The sequence below is a fragment of the Tenebrio molitor genome, chromosome 3 (genome assembly GCF_963966145.1).
Source record: "Tenebrio molitor chromosome 3, icTenMoli1.1, whole genome shotgun sequence".
In the NCBI taxonomy this organism is placed as follows: domain Eukaryota; kingdom Metazoa; phylum Arthropoda; class Insecta; order Coleoptera; family Tenebrionidae; genus Tenebrio; species Tenebrio molitor.
The window spans coordinates 24,115,435-24,138,835 of record NC_091048.1 but is presented as its reverse complement, the minus strand read 5'-3'; the positions used below and the strand labels follow the sequence as shown (position 1 = coordinate 24,138,835).

Sequence of the window (23,401 nt, the reverse complement as noted above, 5' to 3'; positions counted from 1 at the left end):
ATTTGACGGGAGATTGTGCCATTCGTTTTCGATCCGGTCGTGTTCAGGATTTTAATTGAAAATGCACAGCCAGAAACGTAAATTGTTGTTAAGCAGGCCAGCCGATGGTCGTTCGATACGCAACGGTTGAACTCAGGAATACTAAAATTAGCTCGATATATTTTCACGTCGCCACCTAATCTCCCCGGTTTAAAAAGACGGGAAGCGCATTATTGAAATTAAAGAGACTTCACCGTTACCACGAGACTCCCTCATCTGGGTCTCACCGTAAACATCCAGAGGCGTTCCGAGTTGTTTTCATGTTTGGCATACGGAATGAGCCGATTAAGTGGAACATTGTAATTTGTTTCATTAGTAAAGATAGAATGTTTGTATGTTCTGTTTATTTCCGTCGAAAACTGAATCAGCTTTTAATTTGGAATTTGTCCAAATACAGAGAAACAATTATTATTATTAAACGATTACAAGACGGATCGCTATCTCGGCCAAAGCTTGACGCCGCCGAAAATAGCGCCATTTACCTAAAAAAAAGCAAATGAAAAATCGCCGCCCATCACGGTGTATTTTGTTTGGCTCGTTCAAAAGACATTTCACTCGAGTATTGTCGTAATTTAACGGCGGCGCAGTTTACTTAAACAACAAATTTCGCGTTTGATAAACTTTTGCGGATCAAAATGTAGCCGGATTAAAAAGGAAAAAGTGGTATAATGTCTCTCGCGAGCCACGTCGGGAGTAATTGCGAGCCGCTACAAAAACGAAATGTTGATGAGTTTAATTTATTTCGCCGGCAAAGCCGTAAATATGGACTCGTAATTTTATTCTTTGTTTTAGTCAGCACAGGACGAATTACGAATTAAAATTCATTTTTACGTTCATTATTAATCAACTCCCACTTTCGGTACGTTTATTGATGGGGGTTGCCGTTAATAATAATTCATGGGTCGGTCGTGCCGTCAAAAATCGATGGACGTGGCTTTTGAAGATGCGTTGTGGTGAAATCGACACGAAGGAAGATGATGCGACAGGGACGATTAAATGGAAATTTGCAACCGGTTTTGTAGCGGCCCGTTATATTGTCGTTCAAGCAAAATATAAAGGAATTGGTAAAATCGTCCAAAAGCTTCCGAGTTGCGCTTTTACCACGTTCTGAAAGTGAAAACAAAGAGTTTCGGTGTTCGTGTAAGATATTATATTTCAAAAAAACATATGGGAATTTTGTCAGAGAGTTTATATCAGAGGAGGAAAAAGCGCTGAATAATGGTTACAACTTTTCAAATAACGTTCTGACGAGAAAATAGATTCAATAAAAAGTTTTCTCAAGTGTCAATTTGGGGTTCTACCCATTTTTCAAACCAGCACTCAAATTACAAAGCTGTATTTTTTACGTAGGTTGCGTCGAAATTGTACAACATAATGAAACAAGTGTTATTAAAAAAATATAGATTTGTTCTGCTAAAAACTCGTCATTGAATTGAATACCTACAAATGTGCATTCTATGCATAAAATAACAAAACAAAATGAAATCATAAAGTGCCAGATCAGGACTGCACGGTGGGTGTTCTTGTAATTTTACTCCTGAGGTCTGCAAAAAGTGTGTGTTGCGCAGTATGAAAAGAAAGATTGTCTTCTAGTGCAAATCTCACTTTTGGAACACCGTAAAACAAAATTTAAAACACCTTAGAGAAGCTTATTGTTGTGTTCTATTCTGTATTAACGGTCCACTGACATCAACAGTTCCCATGTGTTCGAATTAATTAAAACAAGACGTCAAAACATTTGTTTTATTATACCTGAATCATAATCCCTGTTTTTGACACTAAAATGCGTGCGAAAAAGGGTTCCTTTATAAACTTGTATCATAATATACTATTTTGTCGTCTTGTTTTAATTAATACTTCCTAACAGGGTTATCACAAAATCCTTAAAAAACGTACATACAATGAGAGGGCACCACAGATTAAATTTACCACAAAAAAATTTCAAATTATTCTTTAGTTTCTATTTTATACGACTGACCTGTTTTAGCTGACTCATGCTGTATGTATTTCGGGAAACGAACACGAAAAAAAATTTTTTAGGCACCCATAATGAAGATGGTAATTTTACGTACTTACAAGCGGACGAAAAGTAACACTTTTTCGGATGCACTTTTTCGGATGCTGACCTGGCGCCATCTGTTGGTGTGTTTAGTAAGTTAGCAACGAAACTGACAAAACCCAAAATTGTCCAGTCACCATAAATTATGTCAATAAGTTGTAATTGTATTGCAAATAGTAAATTTTTAATTTTGTTGGCAAGCTGTACTATAAAAAAAATGGTTAATATGTATTAATAAATTTATCTATTTGAAAAAGGTACATAGATACAAAATAAATTTGTAATTTTTCCAATGATATCTTTAGCTTTGTATTTCGTGCGGTCGCCTAAAAAATTTAATGTGGACTTCTGCCAGGAACCGCCTTTTGTACTCGCCTGTTTTTCAAGCCTCGGCTACGCCTCGCCCAGAAAACTCAGACTCGGACGAAATAGATTCACTTTTTGCCCTTGATGCACAAATAACTATTTTCTAGACATTTGTGAATACAATTTTTAATTAAAATTCAAGAATTTCAAAATTACCTCCAATGAGTTGCACACTTTTTTTTAATGCGATAATAAAGTGAATCCGCCAATTATCGTCGGTTATTTTAAAACACAAAAACTCCACATTTACAAGAGCCAAATTGTCCAAACTATTTCAACCGAACATTGGAATTTTATGAGTTAATGATGCAAAGTTGCAATAACGACACGACAACTTTTTACTCAAATGGACCATTACGAAGATATAACTGTCGGCATTGGCCGACAACTAATCCCACTGGATACAGCCCTGGGATTATCGACCAACAAATCGTCAGTTCCTTCTTCATAGACGGATAAACCTTGAAAAACGATTCAATCCTTTGAGAAATCAAGACAAGCACGGAGTTTATTCTTTTCTTTAGCAACCGAATTGGCCATAATTTTCAACAGGATGGTGCAATCCCGGATTATGTTGCTGTAGAGAAAGCATATTTAGATGAGATCAACTTCATAACTAATTTTCAACAGCAGTTTGTCAGAGTCCGGCGATTAGTGGGAAAACTTTGTACATATATTTAAAGTTAAAATTATTTTGTCACAGTGTCAAGGACATTTTTAGCTAATTGCAAAATCAATCAAAAATAAAGATTCGACAACACAAATTTTCCGTTCGTTATGCCGTGATGTGTGAGAACTTACCTTCATCCTAGATTCATAGAAAAACGGGAATTTAATACTCTTTGGCTTAACCTTCTATTGGGTCATTTTAAGAACTGGAGGAACGTGTAAGGCATTACCGTGGAAAATTCGACAAGAAATTTCCACGAAATGAGTATAGGAAAAACACCTCAAAGCTCTTTAATAATTGAAATTTTGTGAATGTCAAGGACATTTTTTAGTTTTTTCTTTGAACAATGATTAATATCTACGAAATGTTTTTACGTTAATGGGTTTTAAACAGATCTTTGTTTAATTCTTGTTTATGAAATCAAACAATAAAGCGACTCCCGTTTGAAAACCTAGAATTGGATGGAAATTAAAACAAAGGATTTTTACGCAAATAAAATATATTTTTTAAGAATTCAAGCCATTCTTCAATAGTAGCAATATGTACAAATAAATAATTATTAAATTATGGCCCTAACATAGATATCAAAGTGATAATTTTCGATATGCCTGTTATAAATTTCAACACTTGCGTTATTCGTGCGTCGTTAGTTTCATTATTGATATGCAGATGTATGCATTAAGCGAGTTTTGCAACTCAATTTATCGATAAATGAAAAGCGAGTTTGTATCTGTCATCACATTTTACAGCACCATTTGAATTGTAAAAGCAAACTCGACCAGATACTACCGCGATAATATTTGTAAACAAAACTGAGCCGACAGAAATTTTTGTCAAGGTTTTGCACAAACACATAAAAATTCATTCGATTCAGTCTTGCGAATAACCGAACGGTGCACACAAATCCGCTGCAAAATAGAAGAACTTTTATGCACAGCAGCATTAATAAATTCAATTTGGACTGCGCTTTCCAACATCCCAATTTCTTAACCTCCAGAGACGCTAGAAATCACAATCAAATATTTACGCCAGCTTCAGTGGAGCTTCCTAAAATTTAAAAAGTAAATCGCTTCGGAAAGCCAATTAAAACTTTCGACAAGTGAAAATAACTTCGTCCGCATTGAGTTATGGATTTATTAAAAACAATGTCGGGAATAAGAGACGGACGATCTGTCATTCGTTCTTTAAAAAATGCAGACAAGGCAGAAGTTGAGTTGGTTTTGGAAAAGTCTCGACAAGGTAGCTCGCGGGGATGATTTATTAACCTTTTATGAAGTTTACAAAAATGGCTAAAGTGTCTCGTCAGCGAGTACAGAATATTTAAAAAGTATTGTAAGTCTGAGATTATTTAGATCGATAAAATGGAGGGTTTAAGTGTAATAAATTTTTGCCTGCAAAGTGAACGTTTCAACTTGAGCCATTAGTGCTTAAAAGTCCTGTCGCAGTGATTCCGAATGCCCCATAAAAATTTCGGCGTTAATCGCCCCTCTCTGTGACAATTTCTTCGATTTTTCCATTCCGAGAACCACCCTCGCGTGTCCCGCACCACGCGATTCCCCCAAAGATAAATTAATCCCGGCACGCTTTCATGTAAGGACTAATCGAGAGCTCTCGTAGGCTCCTCCACCACCGCCCCCATCTCAAACGTCGACCGTCGCCGACCTGTCCCTCAACCTGCGACCCGGCTCCAAGACGACGAGCGCCCCCAGCAGTCCGGCCAAATCGCGCGAGTCTCTTCTCCAGAGGGTGCAGTCCTTGACGGGACAGGCCAGGGACCAGGGGGCGTCGATCTTGGGGGCCGCCGTCTCGAGCGCCACCAGAGTAACGTCTTCGGTGTCGGGGAGATACCTCACGCTGCTCGTCGTCGACGACCAGAACACCGATTGGTCCAAGTACTTCCGGGGGAAGAGGATCGGCGATTACGACATCCGGGTGGAACAGGCGGAGTTCAAGGAGATCACGGTCACGGCCAACTCCGATGGCGCTAACGTGTCCATGGCGGTGTTCAGGGGCGGCACCAGGGTTGGACGCTCGTTTAGGCCCGACTTCCTCCTGGTAAGTAAGTCGGTGAAAGCTCCCAAATCCACAGCTCAGCAGCTTTTTTTGGTATTGTATTTCAAAATATTTGCAGTTTTCAGTAGGTAGAGGTGTTGGATTATCTCATGGGCTATGAGTCATATCTCCGCAAAAAAATCGTCATTCGTTACGTTAGTATCGTCTCGTTTTCAGTTACAGATTTTTCACTGGTTTATCGCGCAGATATTTCCAAGGCCACAGCCCACAAGAGAATCCGACACCTCGACTTACCGGAAATTCGTTGGAAATTTTCCGGGTTTTCGTGTCCGGCGACTGTTAAAGTCGTTCTTATTAAATCCGTTCAGCGACGCAGCTAATTTCATTATTTGCTCTCAGCTGTTAATTAAAGTACCAGCAAAGGGTCTCAAATGGAATGTTCCGCGACCTCTCCGGTCTCGATGGTGACGCTTGCGCCCCTTCCCTCGCCTCTCAAGACAATCTCCTTTTAATATCTTTAATAATGTCGTCGTCGAGGAGGAAAGGCGAACAATCTGACCCAAATCAAAGTCCAGATCGATGCAAATAATTTTATTACTAAAATACTCCATCGTACACTGCTTAACAAAGATTAGGTACAAAAATAAGCTTAATACGTAGAAAATTCATAGTAGGTCACCTCGATTCAGTTTGTTTTATTGAACACGACTCGATTTTCAGGTGAGACAGAATTTGAAAGACGCCGGCGAGAACCACAAGAAGCTGCTCCTGGCGCTGAAATTTGGTGGCGTTCCAAGCATCAATAACTTGAATTCGATTTACAACTTCCAGGTGGGTCTGACTCGCGTAAACTAAATGTCGAAATTCGGTCTGACGCGGTGACGTAACGATCGTTTTTTTTTTCGAACGGTTGTACTAAAAATATTTAAAAATAAATAACAAAAATACAACACTCAACAACGGTTCCAGGACAAGCCGTGGGTTTTTGGCCACTTGGTCCAGCTCCAGAGGAGGCTCGGCAAGGACAGCTTCCCCCTCATCGAGCAGACTTTCTACCCGGACCATCGCGAAATGGTGAGTGGTGACGGTTTCAGGCAGCTGGCCAGCGCTCGGTTTCTCGTCCACTTGCACTTGTTGCTGTTCTGCCGCAGGCAGATCCCCTGAAAAAAAAAAACAGACCTAGTAGTAGTAATAGTATGCGAAAAAAATGAACTCCAGAAGAATTCAATGGGATTCAGCGCAAAATAAAATTTCGTACCTCTTTGGCGTGACAATCGCTGGTCCAGAGGCACACATCGGGAGTCTTGCGGCAACTCCTGTACCTGCAGTGGTTGATTTTGCAGTCGCAGCCGTTCTTGTAGATCGCCTTGAGGCCCTTCCTCTGCCTCCTGGTGAGGTCCTTCCACGGAACGACCATATCGCACGTGTAGACGTGGGCCTTGAGGCTGTTCACCCTGCCGGAAATGGCGTACATTTGGTTCAGTTGCAAGACAACCCCGCACATAGAGTCCTGGACGGGGGTGAGCAGACGTCCATATTTGAGCGCCACTTGGGCCTTGTCGGACAGTTTGTACTCCTTCCGGACGCGGACTTTGTACACCCTCGTCTCGTTCAGAGTCCTCTCCCTTTTCACCATCGCCAAGATGACTGAAAACGGAACGATCATTAAATGGGGTCAGGTTCAAGGCCCCGTTGCACAACAGATCTCTCCGATTGCTTCTAATCAGAGCGGTCGAGAGGGAACAGTCCCGGGGGTGTGCGTAAAGTGGATTGCGTCCGTTTAAATTGAAAATGCGTCTGGACAGGTTACGTCAGTGGTATGCGTCTACGTAATGTCTTAAAATATTTCCAGTGCATTTGCGCGGCGCGGCGGCCGAATATCGCCTCATGAATGGACTGTTTGATCTTTCGTTGCAAAATAACAGGGCCTGTTTTATTTTATAAATAACGGTTTATGGTCGCATTAAATCATTTATTGCCATTACAAAACGAGCTATTTTTATATTTTTCATCAAATTGCTCGGTGCACAGTCGCCGGATTGACTCGATCGAAAACGAGACCGTAAAGGAGTGACCCTCGAGGTAACGGCCACCTTGGAAATGGTCATTAGAATTTATTCAACGGTCAGGTACCGCCTTAATTGGCAATAATCCGCGCACGTGCTCGTGTTCCGAACGAAAATTCGATAGGAAAAAGCGATAGTTTGTCATATCGTGACGGTTCCACACCGACTGTGGTCATTAAAAAAATACGAACTGTCAATTATTCTAATTTGAGCGTTGCGGGATCCGTCGACAGATATACAAGCGTTCTCTCACAACACACATGAAAAACTTCAACACCCGACTGGTTTGTAGGCGGAAGTGTGAACTGAAAGTTTTGCGTTTTCGTCAAAGTTTTAAACTGGTAAGACACCGGTGAAGATTCCAATTTATTAGGTGCGGAAACAAGATGCGTAACTTGGAACTGGGGCAAAACAGTACTTTTATCAGATTTGTAAAATCGCGTTTTACGTAACCAGGAGATGAAAATTGCAACATCTGTTCGCAATTTATTTTGTTTCGCTTTTTTTCTCAAGATGTCCCTGTCCAGTAGAGGAAATGATGATGGAATTGAACCGAAAAAAATATCTCGAAAAAGTTTGCGTCGTAATTGTTGCTTGCTCTAATCGATGCAGTTATAATGGTCTACATTGTGTTGAATTCATTGTTCCCTTTTCAAAAAATTATTTACGACTATGAAAGCCGAGGCCTGTTATTGCCCCACAAACATTCAATTGGGTATAAATCAGGACGTAATACTGGCAAAATAAGATCTTCACATTATCAATGCCACATTCGAAACATTTGGCAAATTGTTATGCTTAAGAACCTCCTAGATCGTGATTTAAAAAATCTATCTGGAAACAGTTAGCGTCAGAATCGTTGCTTATTCCAATGGAAACAATTATAATCCGAATGAAATGGTCTACATGGTGTTGGATTCATGCTTGTTACCCCTTTACGACTAAGAGTATTAGGATAATCACTGCCGAGTCCGCCTATTATTGCGCCACACACATTCAATTGGGGATAATTCGGAAAATAAAACAAACGGATTAGAATCCTTTCCCCCATTATCAAGTTGCAAACTTTAGATACTCGTTCAGTGTGATACAAGACTCATTTGGGAAGTTTTTGAAATTTTGCTGCAATTTTCCGTATATGTATTACGACACAAAAAGCTAGGCGTCATAATAATTTCTTTGCTCTAGTCATAATCCAATGAGATCGTCTGCATTCTACTGTATTCGTGCTTGTTCCTGTTTTGAATTAATTAGGACAGTAAGTGTTGCCGAGTTTGCCTGTTTTTGCCCCACGAGCATTCAACTGGGGATAAATCAGGCCGTAACACAGACCAAATACAATCTGCTATGTATTATTTAATTACAACTTTTTGATACTCTACTATCGGGCGTCCAAATTGTTTTAAAGTGTAAATTGACAGTTATAATTAGAGCATATTGACAGCTAACCTAAAATTTATAAACAAAAAATATTTCTGTTCTTTTTTTTCTTTGCATTGTTTTACATTAAAAACGATTTCCATCCTCGAAGCAAATATCTCTGCTGAAAACAATCATGTTCAATCATGTGCCAATTAAACATAAACAAATGTCATTTGTGTCAAACGGCGGGAAATTCAAACTTTACTCTGTTCCAAATGGTTTACTTTTTCAACGCCTACTCAGCCCAGGTTTTCGTTTGAACGCATGATAGTATATCATGCTCTGATTGTATGTTTTTGAAATTTTGCAAGAACACCATGACTGCAGAATCGTCACAGTCACGTTCAAGATATTTTACAAATTCCAAGTTTTATTTTATAAAAAGACGGTGCCAGATTATGGAATGGAGATTTTCTAGATCCAATAGAAATTGTGATTAAATCGAGCTAAAAATATCTATCTCGAAAAAGTTTGCGTTATAAATTATAATTATTGCTTATTCCAATGGCAGCAGTTATAATCCGAATGAAATGGTCTACGTGGTGTTGGATTCATGCTTGTTACCCCTTTACGACTAAGAGTATTAGGATAATCACTACCTAGTCAGCTTATTATTGCTCCACACATATTCAATTGGGAATAATTCTGGAAATAAAACGAGAGGATTAGAATCCTCCCCCATTATCAAGTTGCAAACTTTAGATACTCGTTTAGTGTGATACAGTAGTCTCTTAGGAAATTTTGCTGCAATACTCTGTGATTCAAGAATTATTGTCGTATTTAAAATATCGGGTGTTCTTTTAAATTTCTCCTAAGTTGGCGTTGAAGAGTCGATTGTGAACGCACCACGGATCACGGATCAGCTGTTTAAATCTGACCTCACTTTTTGCGTTGTTTGTTTTTTTACTCTACAGACTGATAAGTGGTGCGCACAGATCATTCCCTATTGATCTGTGGTGGTGCGTTCACAATCGATTCTTCAACCCCAACTTTGAGGAGAAATTTAAATGAACCCCCGATATTTTATAAATTCTTCAATTTTATTTTATAAAAAGAAGTTTTCAAACCCTATACTAAACATTTTTCAGACCGAAGAGTAAATAATGATTAAAATGATCTAAAAAATATCTTGAAACAGCTAACGTCATAATGTTGCTTTGCTCCAATCGACCCAGTTCGCATAAACAGTGAATGTTGGGATAGTCCCAACAAAGTCCGTTTGTTGTCCCCACACACGTTCAATTGGGGTTAAATCAGGAAATTCCAATGGCGGAATTAAATCTTCCCCATTATTAAAGTTGCAACCAATAAATTCTCTGCCACTCTGGTGTTTTTGGAAGTTTGCTGCACGAACCCAGACCACAGAATCGTACCAATCACATTTAAGACAGAGTTAGCTAGAGCGAGTATCGTAAATCATGATTAAATGGAGTTAAGTGACATCTCGGAAAAAAAAAAGAAAAGCGTCATAAGTGTTGCTCTATTATAATCGACCCAGTTATAATTCGAATGAGATGGTCCACATTCTACTTTATTCATTGTTGTTCTCTTTTTTAAACTAATTTACGAGTGTTGCCGACACACACATTCGATTGGGTACAAATCAGGAAACAATACAGGCAAAGTAAAATCGTCCAAGAGGTACCACTTTTATTACCCTGATTTTTGAATTAGGTGTTTTTGAAGTTTTGCTGCAACTTCCGACACATTCAAGACACTTTGAATTGAGTCTGTCTTATAAAGAGACGTTGCTACAGATTTTCAAGGAAGTCGATACTGTTGGCCAACTTTCTCGGTCTTGCATAGTTAGGACTATATTTGTGACTATTTAGCATAGTTCTCTCAATAGACTGACATTATATGGCGCCCTAGTTTGCGAAGTTAAATTGCTTCAGCAGGAAAACTTATAAATTATTATCTGTTACCCAGTCCAAGAAAGGACGTGCGGTGTTGACAAAGTCAACCATTCAGGTAATGAATAGTCGTTACGTAAGTGATAATAGTTGTTGACACTATATAATCAATTCTTGGACTAATATATACCGTCTCATTAAGGCATGCTATACGATATTTTTCAGGATAAATATCTGCTTACCGACATTTCATTGTTTTAAAATGTCTAAAATGATGAAGTTGCATGTGAGTCTGCTGTTAAATGGCAAGACTTCATGGCAATTTCATTTAATGGAAGCTTAGCAACAACATGAACGCTCAAAGTTTTCAGGAGTTTCGCTTCTAACTCCACAAAGTGACAATTTCTGGAACTATTTCAAGTTGTAATTTTAATATTGCGTCAACCTTGACCTTTGCACACCGTCGACAGTATTATTTTTGAATCAGATAATTTCAAAATACCTACCTTAACCATTCGCCACGAAAAATAGATTTACAATCATAGACCACCACGTTATCAGATTTAAAAAAATTAGATTTATTACGTAATTCACCTTGACACGATTTAGTTATCTTAAGGTTAGAACTGCACAATATTTATTTGGTTTGGTGCTAGAGAAGTGATACAATTTCAACAAGATTTGTTTTCAAATTTTTGGCAAATTGGTTGACGACGGTGCCGCCATAAATAGTCAGAACTCGCTTTGGACATGAATCATTGCTTGGCTATAGTTTAACAAAATTAATTGCCAATAAATGTCAATTACAAAACCACAACAAATGTTAAAAATATAATTATCTGGATAATAAAAAAGTGCGTCAAAGCTATAGGTACAAACATTTTTCGAGATTCGAAAACAAGATTCCTTTTTGGCCGCTAGCAAAAGCGTGATCACTATACGAGTCGTAATGGGCAGGACTGACAGTCGTGCAATCATGATTTAAATTTTTTTTAAATTAATTATGAGCCCGAAATTCCGAATACATATTTATTTAAAATTCATGGAATAAATAAGCATCGTCGTTCAGAATCAAAAATCAAGAACTCACTTTTGGACCTCGGCGTTGTTTAAAATTCATGGAATAAATCATATCCAGAAAAATAATCTCAACACTTGATTAGCACGTTCGAATAAATACCAATCGATTTTGAATTTTCCATGAAAGGCGTCGCATCCGATTCGAAATCTGCACTTCCGCTGCATAATCGAAGCAATTTACGTCGCCGTCGCTTTAACAACAACAATCCAGCAACGTCAGGCGATTTTTCTGCAGTCCGGCGCATGATGCAGACGACTGTACAAACGAATTGGCCCATCAATCACAATTGCACTGTGCGGTCTATTTGACAGTTTTATTATCATCCAATCAATGATTTGTTTATTATGACCGCATTGTGCGGCCACGCCGTCGCCATTGGTCAATTTTTAATATTCCCAAGCTTCACGACTTGACTTTTCCCAATTACCGCAAGGTGTAAAATTTAATTTACAACTCTGGCTGTCGTTGAAACATCTCCCGGAAAAAAACGAAAGTCGATAAGTGTGGACCCCCCACCCCGGAACAAGAAAATTCAAGAGCGAATAATTATTTTTAATTGTTCTTGGCTCTTATGCATTTCACTAGATTTGCATGTTTGTAATGGTCCCTCAGTTAATAGGCGGCGTTGGAAAAACAAATTAATAATTTTCCGTAACTCACGGAAAACGTGGAAAAACGGCTGTTGCAGATTTCTGATAAACAAAGGTGAAGGTCTTGTTGTGACGTGACCCGATCAAGATCGAGGGGCAATGAAATTTGTACAGGGAGACACATAATCTCGCAATAAAAATTATAAAATCGCTTAGGTAACACTTACACAATGTCTAGGTTGTTCGCATTCAGTTGTCAAAAGCCTCCGACTATTTAATTCGACGGACAAAATTTATTTGTCGGGACTATTATACCATTATAGGCGTCAAATATCAAGCGCCAAGGTTGTTATTTATGTATTCAAGTTTCACATTTCGAGTTATTACTTAATTATTATAATCGGGGATTTATTGCCGAGAGAAAAAAGCAACACCGCCTTCTGCGATTTGCGTATCGCATCGCCGTTCGGGGGCAACCCAGCAACTTTGTTTATGATATACAGGGTGTTTCTGAAATACGCACATTAATTTTAACTGGTAATAGAACTCATCAAAAGGAACAACTTTTCTCTCTGCCATTTTGGCGAAAAACGTTGCGTAGTGGCTTAAAAAAATAGGAAAGATTTTCCTAAAACCGTTCATATCTCCAAAACTAAGCTACCTAAAAACGTGAGACAACCAGATTCTTACGAAGTGGATTTTTTGCTATACGGGTAGATTTCTTTGAATTTCGATTTCTGCGTTAAAACACGTTTTCTGGATGAAAATGGACATTTTTTTCATATTAGCGCTGATCTCAATTAGCCATTGCAGTATTTAGTGGCGTAGGGTTATTTTAGTGAAAAATCTCTCCAATTTTTTTTTGGAATTAAACATCGTTTTTCGGCAAAATGGTAGATAGAAAAGTTGTTCCTTTTGACGAGTTCTATTACCAGTTAAAATTAATGTACTTATTTCTGTTACACGTTGTATACACGAGGTACAATGGCAGATTTTGAATTTTTTTATTGGTGGATCGGGCGCCGTTTCAGGAGACTTACCGAAGTCCGCGTTGCAGTAGTGCGTCTGCAGGTGGCTGGGCATGCAGGAACAGGCGTTCGAGTACTGGAGGAACGCCAGCATCACTGCCACTGCCAAAGTCAGTACGACCACGTCGGCTCTCATACCTGTAAAAGTCGACAATAAATCAAAACGTTGTTGTGTCTATCGGATCAGTCTGAGCGCAGAATGCGCCGGAGTGTTGCGTAAGAAGATGGAAACCTTTTTGCGAGAATTGGACGTAATTTATTAATTTGTCGGAATGCGCAAACCGGCGGAGAAACTCGGGGCGGAAGAGAATCGAGATTGATGAACAGGGGAGGGAATGAATATTGCAATGGTACGGTTATCGTCGGGTTCTTTTCGCTGGAAAAGCTTGTTGCGGAATATGGTCGCAAAGTGGCTCAAGTTTAATAAAACCGGTGACCTGAGGTAAGCCACCGAGCAATAAACATTCGTCTCCGAGGATAACGCTTGTCCTGTTTCAGTTTTACTCTTATGCAAGTGGCGCCTGTTGCGAAGTAAATTTCTTATGGGACAGTTTGCGGTCGCAACGATCAAACATTCTCGTGGATTAGAATTTGTTGGCGATTTTATAGGGGGAAAACTGAGAAAAAAAGACATGAGGGTTTTTGTAATTTAGAGTGATGGTCTGTCGCATAAAAGATAATGCATTTTTAAAATTTCGAGTCGTAAAAGTTCGTCTTACATAAAACGTCAAGTACCATTTTATTTCAAATAATAACGCTTTTATTAGTGGAATTACATCATTGTTTGCCTCGAAGCACAAATCGATTTAAAATAAAACGCTAGTAATAGTTAAAAATAAAAATTTTACGTTTCTTATGAGATTTTTATTAGATACCTTTTCCTTCGACAGATATACTCCCAGTTTAAAAGGGCTGTCTTGGGATTTAACACAAGGAGCAAAATTTAAACTGCATTTTTTTAATATAAAATTATAGAACTATTTTAGGAGTACCACCTCGTCAATTTACAATTTTTTTATTTTAGCAATTTTAGTTGTGTGGTTTTGACAATGTCATTTTTCAATTTTTAAAAGTGGTACCATGCAAAAATTCATTGATTCGCGTTGATATTACAAAAAAAAATGAAATTGAAAGCGCAATTATTAGTACCATTTCCTTTATTTAAATACAGTTACTGGCTCGCCATCATTCACCTCCGTAATATTGTGTTATTAACTGTCAATGTCGGTCTTAAAAAGTAGTACCGTATGCAATTTATTATTTTCTGCTATTTCATTATTACCAGAAAAAATGACCCCGAAATTAAGTACATCAAAAGAGTACATAGCTCAAAATTTTAATAGACATGCATGTTTTTGGTTTTATTTGATATTTTTTGGTTTTACATACAGTGTGTCCCAAAATGCCGTACTAACGGTGCACTACGGTGTAGAAGAGATTAAACGTCAGAAAAATGTCAAAAAAATTCTATTGGACTTATTTGCTGATTTGGCGATCTTTGAAAGTGGCACTCATCAGGTCAATTATTTTGAAATATTTATATGTATGAAATTGTCATGACAGCTACGTCTAATCGTACATATTATCACAAAGTACAAGATCACTCAGTACCAATATCTAATCCTGCATAATAAAGAATTTAGAAGCTTTGGAAATCGAAAAAAATATTTTAAATCCTCTACGATATAATTTCAAGGTAATGATGTAAGAATATATCTTTGTTTACATTGTATTATCGTTAATATTAATAATAAAAATAATAGATTTTTTGTTGGAAACATTTTTTCCAGATTTTTTTCATGTACATTTAAACATCCTCGATAAGGTAGTAAGTCGTTTGTACGCTAATTTTGGGACACTCTGTATATAGGTATAATGAGAATAAGTAGTACATATAAAAAAAGACATCCATCAATATTAAAAATACAATGATAAAACGATAGCGTCGGTTTTAAATAGATTTAATAACAACGATAAAATAGTACTTTATTAAAATGCTACTAAGTATTGATTTTGCCAAAATATCTATGTTTACGTCTTTGGGTGTGTTGTTAGTATAAAATATGTTGTTAAAAAGGAACTCACAGTATTTTCAGTTCTGATAAAAAAAATTAAATTTTTTATTTACATATAAATAATCATAAAATACAACCTATCGGGTTGGCAGCTCTGTATGTCAAAAAATTTGATATTTGTTATTTCATAAAAATCTGCAAAAGAGCAAAATAAAACATTTGGACAGCCGAAAAGTCTAATACAAATGTCGTATTTTCCAGCGCTCCAACTAATCACGCACTCGGCCTCGCCTCGAGCCTGAAACCTAGTTGTCGCGCTGGAAATATACCTACCGTACTCTGATGTAAATACATAACTATTTCCACAGCTTCTACCATATCGCGGTTTATTAATATGTAGTTTATTCCAAAAAGATAGTAAGAACCGAGTTGATAAAGCAGGAAAATTTGTAATTTATTTTAGTACTTTCTCTTGCAAAAATGATCTGAAAACTAATTTACTTATTGCAAATACATATTCCTTTAGTATTGTGACATCTGGTCATGTCTTTTTTTCAGTTGAATGATGGAAAAAATAAGATTATCATTTGCATTGTTTATTTGGGTATAGACAATCAGATCATAATAATAATAATACTGTGATAAAAATGCTAAAATGAACAAAGTCTACATGAGACGATGATTTTAAAAACCTACAAGGGCCAATGTTACATTATAAAAACGAAAACCGAAAAAATAAAAAAGATTTAATTTCCATTAAATAACTTTACCTTTGATTTAGTACCTGTTGTATTTAAGGATTTGCATAAAAAGGAATATTTAAAAGTACCACGTTTTGCTGTTCTGGACGGGGTACAATTAATTTTGATATATGTACTATACTAAAGAGAGGTTGGTCTCTTTTAAAATCTTGGTATATATTATTCCTGATTTTTTAAATAATTTTGAATTATCACAATTTGTTCAAAGTAATTAAAAAATTGTGCCAAGTTATGCAAAAATGATGGAGGAAAAATTTTGATTTATTTTAGTACTGATACATCCATACATTTACTAAAAATGAGCTGGTACTTTAGTTTCAGAACAATATAATTATTTGAGTCTTTTTTTTTTTAATCTCAGACTGGATATTCCACGATAATTTGAAGTTGCCATCCGCTGTCCACAATAAATTATAAAATTTTTCCAACTGACTGAACCTTGGTCTGAATTCTGCACCGTAAATGGGATAAACAGGAACGTGAAGGTGAATGAAGCAAAAACTGTTACGATTTTGCAAAGATTACTCCAAATAAAGACATGCGAAGAGAGCTACGGAAAAAATCAAAACAAGCGGTCGATACAAAGCATTCGAAAAATTCTAGTGAACCGCCATCGCCATCCTTTAGAGGAGAGAGGCAAACCGCCCGTTTACAAAAAGTCCTGATAAAATCGACAAGCCTTCACCAGCTTCTAAGCTTCTAACTTCATTATTCCCCTGTAAGAGGCCGCCCGAAAAATTACAGCAATTTAGTTGATGGAGCATCGAAAATTAATTTCGTAACGCCCGTCCGCGGTCCCTAATTATTTATCGATGTTATCGGCGACGTCTGCCAATAGATATCAGTTCGAAGAAATCGCCACAGCCTTAGGAACAAATAGCTGACCCAGTGTGGTCCGTAATTACGAATCGAATGATTCACGAGGCAAGAAATCAATTTTCGGAATTGATACGCCACTGGCGCGACCTAGGCGGTCAATCTGGGCCAAGAATGACCGCGAACCGGAGGCGCCGCCGCCAGTTAACGAACAGTTAAAAGTCGCGATTTCATCGATGGAACCGTCGATGGGCGGCGGTTTTACTGGCTCGTTGTAAAACACGCACCTACTCGTGTTGCAGTCGTAAATTTGACAGAGACCGACGATCGGACTTATTTATGGACGATGAGAGTTAATCCGACGTTTAGTTAATCGCTTTCTGCGAATCAAATAAACGAAAACGGCCTTGGTCGCCTCCAAAGCGCCGGAGCGGCTCCGAATCGAGACCAGGGGTTGTGTGAACACACCTGTTGCGTCTCGTTTGGGGGTGGAGAGAAAAAACCGAATTATAACGCCGGAGTTGGGGGACCCTCATCCAAAATACGCTTCACCTGGAACCCATAAATTTCCAAATGCACTTCGCCCGAAACAGACGCGATAAATAACAGATCTCATCACATTGTTTGGGGGGATTTTTTTTTGTGTGAGTCACACAATGCAAAGTAGGTGAATTGGATGCGTTTCAAAAGTGCTATAACGGTGGTCGCGAAAAATTCGCTTCTCGGAAGGAAGATGAAGCCAAGCCAAATAATGGTCACATTCGAACCATTTGGCAGAGAAAAGGTCGGCCGGGTGCCATAATTTTACGCCATTCCACGGTAGCCTTAAGACTACTATTGTCCATATAATAAGCGGTGACTATGTAGAGCATTTCATTTTTTTTAAAATTTATTTTGAAATTGTAATAAAAATCACAAAAGGAATAATTTTTGTTTGTTATCTGCAATTGTTAATCGCATAACTAAATATTTTCCTTTGTACATTTTTTAACATAGACATACTAAAAAAGATGTCCTCTTTCATTATTTTCCATTAAAAATTTATTTCAAATCTTGCAGAATAAATATAAACCCATCCGAACTTTTCGCGTGGACACCTGGTATATTAGAGTTTGGAATTTTTATTGATGGATTAATTATAATAACGATACGTTGAATAGCAATAGAACGCTTTCACTTCTGTAATGCATCGATTTATTTTTATTAACAAATTGCCTCCAGCTTTGTCGACCAAAAATGAATAAAACGATTACAAAGAATGTTCCCAGTTCAATTTAAAAATATCCTTTATTTTTCAAAATAATAAATAAAGCAAAGTAGATAAAACAGTATATTACACTCGTTTAATAAGACGTATTATCGCCTTCGTTCCATTAAAACACTTCTCGCTACGCTCGTCGTGCTTTAAACACACTCACCTGATAATAAAGGGTCTTATTAAACTCGTATAATAATATACTATTATCTTACAGTAGCGGCTGTTGCGGTTTTCAGTGACTAAAATGAAGTTGTACTCACTAGTGAGATAATATGCTCACAAGTGACTTGGTTACTATAGTAATACAATTTTTTGTCTGACTTATTTGAGTTAATTTTGTCTTTTTTCGAACTTTCGTACAAAAACCGCTGCTGTAAGATAAAACGTGGTATATCACACGCGTGCGAAATGCCATTATACTCGTAATCTTGTGAGACCAGTCGTGCTAACGCACTCGTGATTCAAAATTCTCACTCGCATATAAATTTGCATTTCTTTCACTTATAATATAATGTACTATTATTTCTAAGAATTCTTTGAAAATGGCAAATTGAATTCTCAAAATTTAAAAAAAAACACGAATTTTTAAATTCAATCGCTTTTGATGGATATTCACTTAAAACATAGTCTTCATCACTGAAAACGTTTTAATTATAATTTCATTTTGATTAATAAGTTTATTTCTTTTGACATTATTTTTTTTAACCTGCTCTGAAACACTGGAGGCAAGATAAAATTTATGGCACATGTGATTCTGACACATTGCGGTTTTGGATTTTGGTTCGTTCCAAAAACGCTCCCCACCAAAACCTGTCGCAACTTCAGCCACCAACCACACAGGATGTGGCACCTTCTGATTCACGTCCTGATTTTGGCGGGAACCGGCGCGACGTTGCCAGCCCTTCGAAATTTCGCAATAAATCACGGGGACGCGTCAATTTAGCTTTAATATACGTCGTTTGGCATTTCTAATGGTAAATAATGGACACGAAGCAGAAACTAATTACTTGTCTCGATACTAAACGGACATTCGCGACGTTGATTTATCCATTTATTGTTATTCGATAAAAATGAAGCGATTCAGATGACAGTTTCGCTGTTTCTCCACGGTTATTTAATGAGGTTATTTAAAAGGCAAATCATAAACGGATCCATGCCGGAGCAAATGAAACATTCGCAGGTATCGCGCCGTACGACGTATGTGGTTTTTTTTATTGATCATTGTAACGAAATGGACTTTCGGCATTTTAATTGAGTTTATCGAGTCGGATGGAACTTTTTTAATTAAATTCGTGCGTTGCGGCCAGCGGGACGTTATTTTTGGCAGGGGCGACGTCACACGGTTCAATTTTTACGGACGCCATCAACATAAAAACGCGTTTTAGAACCGAGAGTTGGTGGCGTTTCCGGCCGAACCTGGCGCAGTAAAAATGCGCGTTTGTGGGACACTCGCGGCACGAAGTGTGCCATTTATGGTGTGATAACGTGTTTATTTTATACTCCTAAATAGACATATAAGGATGGGGCGGGATTATTTACAATTCACGCGACCACAAATTCTTTCGGAATTGGTTTGCGGACACACTGTTTGTTGTTCGCCAACCGCAGATCGCTCGTTTCGCGAGAAGTTACCAGCTTTTCGGGGAAAAGCCCACGTGTGACGGACATTCTTCTGATTTTTACCACAAACGGCCAGGAAGTTCTGCATCTAGTTCTGGTTATCTGATCGTGTAAATATACCAATAAATGTCAGAGCGGTTTCGGATTCGTCGGCCGGATATTGGATTTTCTTTATTTCGTTCGAAAGTACCAACCACATTTTAATTTTGGGACGAAACGCAAGCAACTCTTCATTTTTAATGGAGTATCGAGTTTTACGGCAAACGCCAATAAAAAAGTCTAAATGGAGACGTCTCACAAACAAATAAGTGGGTAAAAACTCTTTAAAGTTAAATTTAACATCAACAAACATTGCAATAAATCCGTAAATAAATTATTAAACTTGAATTTGTCAGTTCGATGACATTTCTTTTAAACACATATTTTCGGATAATTCGCAGTAAAAAATAATTTCGGTTTTTACAGCAGCTCCTTCGGTTTCTTGAGATGTCTCATTGACAGTTTTTTTGGATCTTGCGTAGCTACGATTCAGATTACGATAAATATCGTCATCCTGTTGAAAAATTGTACATTTTCCTTTCACAAGCATTTGGTGAAATTTAGAAATGTAGCAACTTATCTAAAGCTAATCCTGCGAAAATCGCTTCCACATGCGTTTAAAAGCGTTTAACTGAAATCTCGGAAAGGAAAATCTCACATTGATGGCATATTGAATCTTAAAGCCAGACTTTCTTCTGGATAATATATTGAAGACGCTCTTACATAACACGGTAAAATCACCATCTATGGAAATATTCTTTTGATTCTTCGATTGTGATCATATAATTTTTCTGCTTGCTATTCAACGTGGAAACGCTGCAAGCATTCGGGCACATTTCCAGATCCGCATTATTATCGGAAATGTTTGTATTGTAAAGCAAAATATTATGTACTTCTGCTCTTAATAACACATGTAATAAAATTTCCGAAAATGTGTCGAGGCGTAAATCCAGATTTATTTAACCAAAAGAATTTTCAATAATTTTCAGATTTTAAATTTTGAAATTTAGAACAAATTCGGGGTTAAATTTGAGAATAATATGAATAATAACTACTATCCAATTTCCTCCTGACATTTAATTATTTTACAACTTTGCACACCTTTAAGTTGTAGCAAACATAGACAACATTATTGTATTGGTTTTTGCAACCGTACAGTTAACATAACATGTTTGCAGTAATGATGTCATTTTAACTATCGGGTGTTCATTTAAATTTATCCTCAGTTGGCGTTGAAGGTCGATTGTGAACGCACCACTCGTTAGTAGTAGACAGAGTAAAAACACAAACAACGCACAAAGTGAGGTTATTAAACAGCTGAGCCGGGATCCGTGTTCCGTCTCCGTGGTGCGTTCACAATCGACTCTTCAACGCCTACTTTGAGAGCAAATGTGAATGAACACTCGATGTTAATCATTATAAACTTTGAAAAATTTGAAATCTTAAATTACTTGAGCGGATTTTGCTTCAAATAAGTTTCGGAATTTTACTCATTTCAAAATTTACTTTCAAAATATTTGTTGGTTTTCTTTTTTCTTATGTATTCGTGTTTGTTTAGTTTTCATCTCTATTTTGAATCAGATTAGATTTTGTTTATTGAATTAGGTGTCACCTTAACTAGTCCTATTTTTTATTTCAAATTTTGAAAATTAAGATTATTCTGAAGATTGATTTTTCAAAATTTTAACTATTCTAAAATGTACTTATTTGTTTTTCACAATTTCAAAACTGCGACACAGTTCCAAATCGTCATTTTTATTTTTTGAATGCATTCATTGTTTGTTGCTTTCACAATTTGTTTCTTACTAAACGATATGTTTCTCTCCATTATTTTTTACGCTGCAACTCGTAATCTTTCAAAATTCACATCAATATCACATTATAATATTGTTCGACTCAAGATAATGTCATTATAAGTGATATCTCGATCAACACTATCTTGAATTCTGAAGCTAGAATTTCTTGTTGATAATATTATGACCTTCAGATAAGTATAAGATTGCTCACATATTTTTTCCCAACCTTGATAGTACAATAAAAAAAAAGGATTACATTAAGTACGGGAAGCTGAAATGTAATAAAAAAAATATCAAAATCTTGAAAGTTTTGTCATGAATGTCATGTACGAAACATTTACATCCATCATTTCCTTTCATTTCATTTGAATCGGGTGTTCATTTAAATTTATCCTCAAAGTTGGCGTTGAAGAGTCGATTGTGAACGCACCATTCGTCAGTCTGCAGAACGCAAAAAGTGAGGTTAGATTAAATAGCTGATCCGTGCTCTGTAACCCGTGGTGTGTTCACATTCGACTCTTCAACTTTGAGGAAAAATTTAAATGAACACCCGGTATAATAAATATAAAATTAATATACATTTGGATTATTTCTATTCGTTTATCAAAAAAAAAATCAAACCAAATTAAATTTGAATTTTTCTATTTCTGCAATAATAAGCAATTCTTACTAACATTTAACTCTAGTAATTTGTTTATTTTCCATTTTGATTGGAATTTTTTAATATCTGACACCGTATTTTGTATGTTGGTTTTGACTAGTCTGGGTCAATGATTTTTTTTAATTTGTTATGGTTGAAAAATTACATTTGTAGTTTGTGTTTTTACTTTTTTTACTTTCAACAAAGGACCACCATTCAATTTTCGGCTTGCCAAATAATGTTTCCAGGTCGCAATCCCTCGAAAATCACTTCTCAGCGTTCCACATTAAAATTAATGGCATCTTGAATCTTAAAGCTACAATTTCTGGTCGATAAAACGTTCAAGACGTTCTTACATAACGCGATAAAACCAATAACTACCGAAATATCCTTACGACCTCGGATATATCCTGCACGAGATCGCTCTCAAATTTTTTTCCAACCTTCATCTCAACGTCAGAACAGATGTCAAGACAGTAAATTTAATAGAATTGAAATTTTAAAAAGTGCGAAGCCTCGCCGAAACATTTAATATCTACTAATACCGAATATTTATCGACTTGACCACGAACCATTCAAATCTTACGTAATCCTTTGGAGAAATATTTTGGCAAGGGGACGCTAAGTGGTCCAGATCAGTTCTCTTAATTCACTCTCGACGAAACGATCTTATCCAAATAATTTCGCCTCCAAATTAATCAGTAAGAAGGCGTATCAAAACAAGGAGTGCTGAAAGTGCTAAATTCGGTTCTCGATTGTGTTCCAGTCGGGATGCATTGAACCCATAACAATTTTCGTACGAAGAGCTCCAAAATAATGATGCATTTTTACCGCTCCTGATTTACATTACTCGACGATCGGAAATTCCTGCGAAAATTTGTGTCACGCAATTATCCCGAATTTTCATATCGAACCGACGGAATTTTCACGACGATCGTAAATATAAACAATGAATCATTGTTATCAACAAAATAAATTCTCGAGATAAATAATGACGCGCTGCAACACATTCACACAAATTCGGAATTTTGCATGTTTATATTTTGGGAGACTTGTCATTCAAGCTACGCTTTTTCTTGCTGCCGTGCATGTACAATTTAACTTTCCTCTTGAGTCTTGAATTCTTCAAAAATCGTATTTATTTTTTAAACGAAGCCAAAAATACCACATTTGTAAATATGTACGTCTCTTTGACATGCGGAAAAACCGCACAATGCATCCTCCGATCAGATTTCCTCATTTTTTAGACGAAGCAGTGAACTGCAGGAA

General features: G+C 37.0%; 1 protein-coding gene across 1 annotated transcript in view; it reads left to right on the top strand.

Annotated features, from left to right (window-relative positions):
- Positions 1-23,401, top strand: part of Syn (synapsin) — a 56,056-nt gene that overhangs the window by 6,090 nt on the left and 26,565 nt on the right. Inside the window, exons 3-5 of the mRNA XM_069042388.1 lie at positions 4,752-5,189; positions 5,868-5,978; positions 6,117-6,221. Coding sequence (XP_068898489.1) covers positions 4,752-5,189; positions 5,868-5,978; positions 6,117-6,221 — 654 coding nt within the window. The remainder of the gene's footprint in view (positions 1-4,751; positions 5,190-5,867; positions 5,979-6,116; positions 6,222-23,401) is intronic.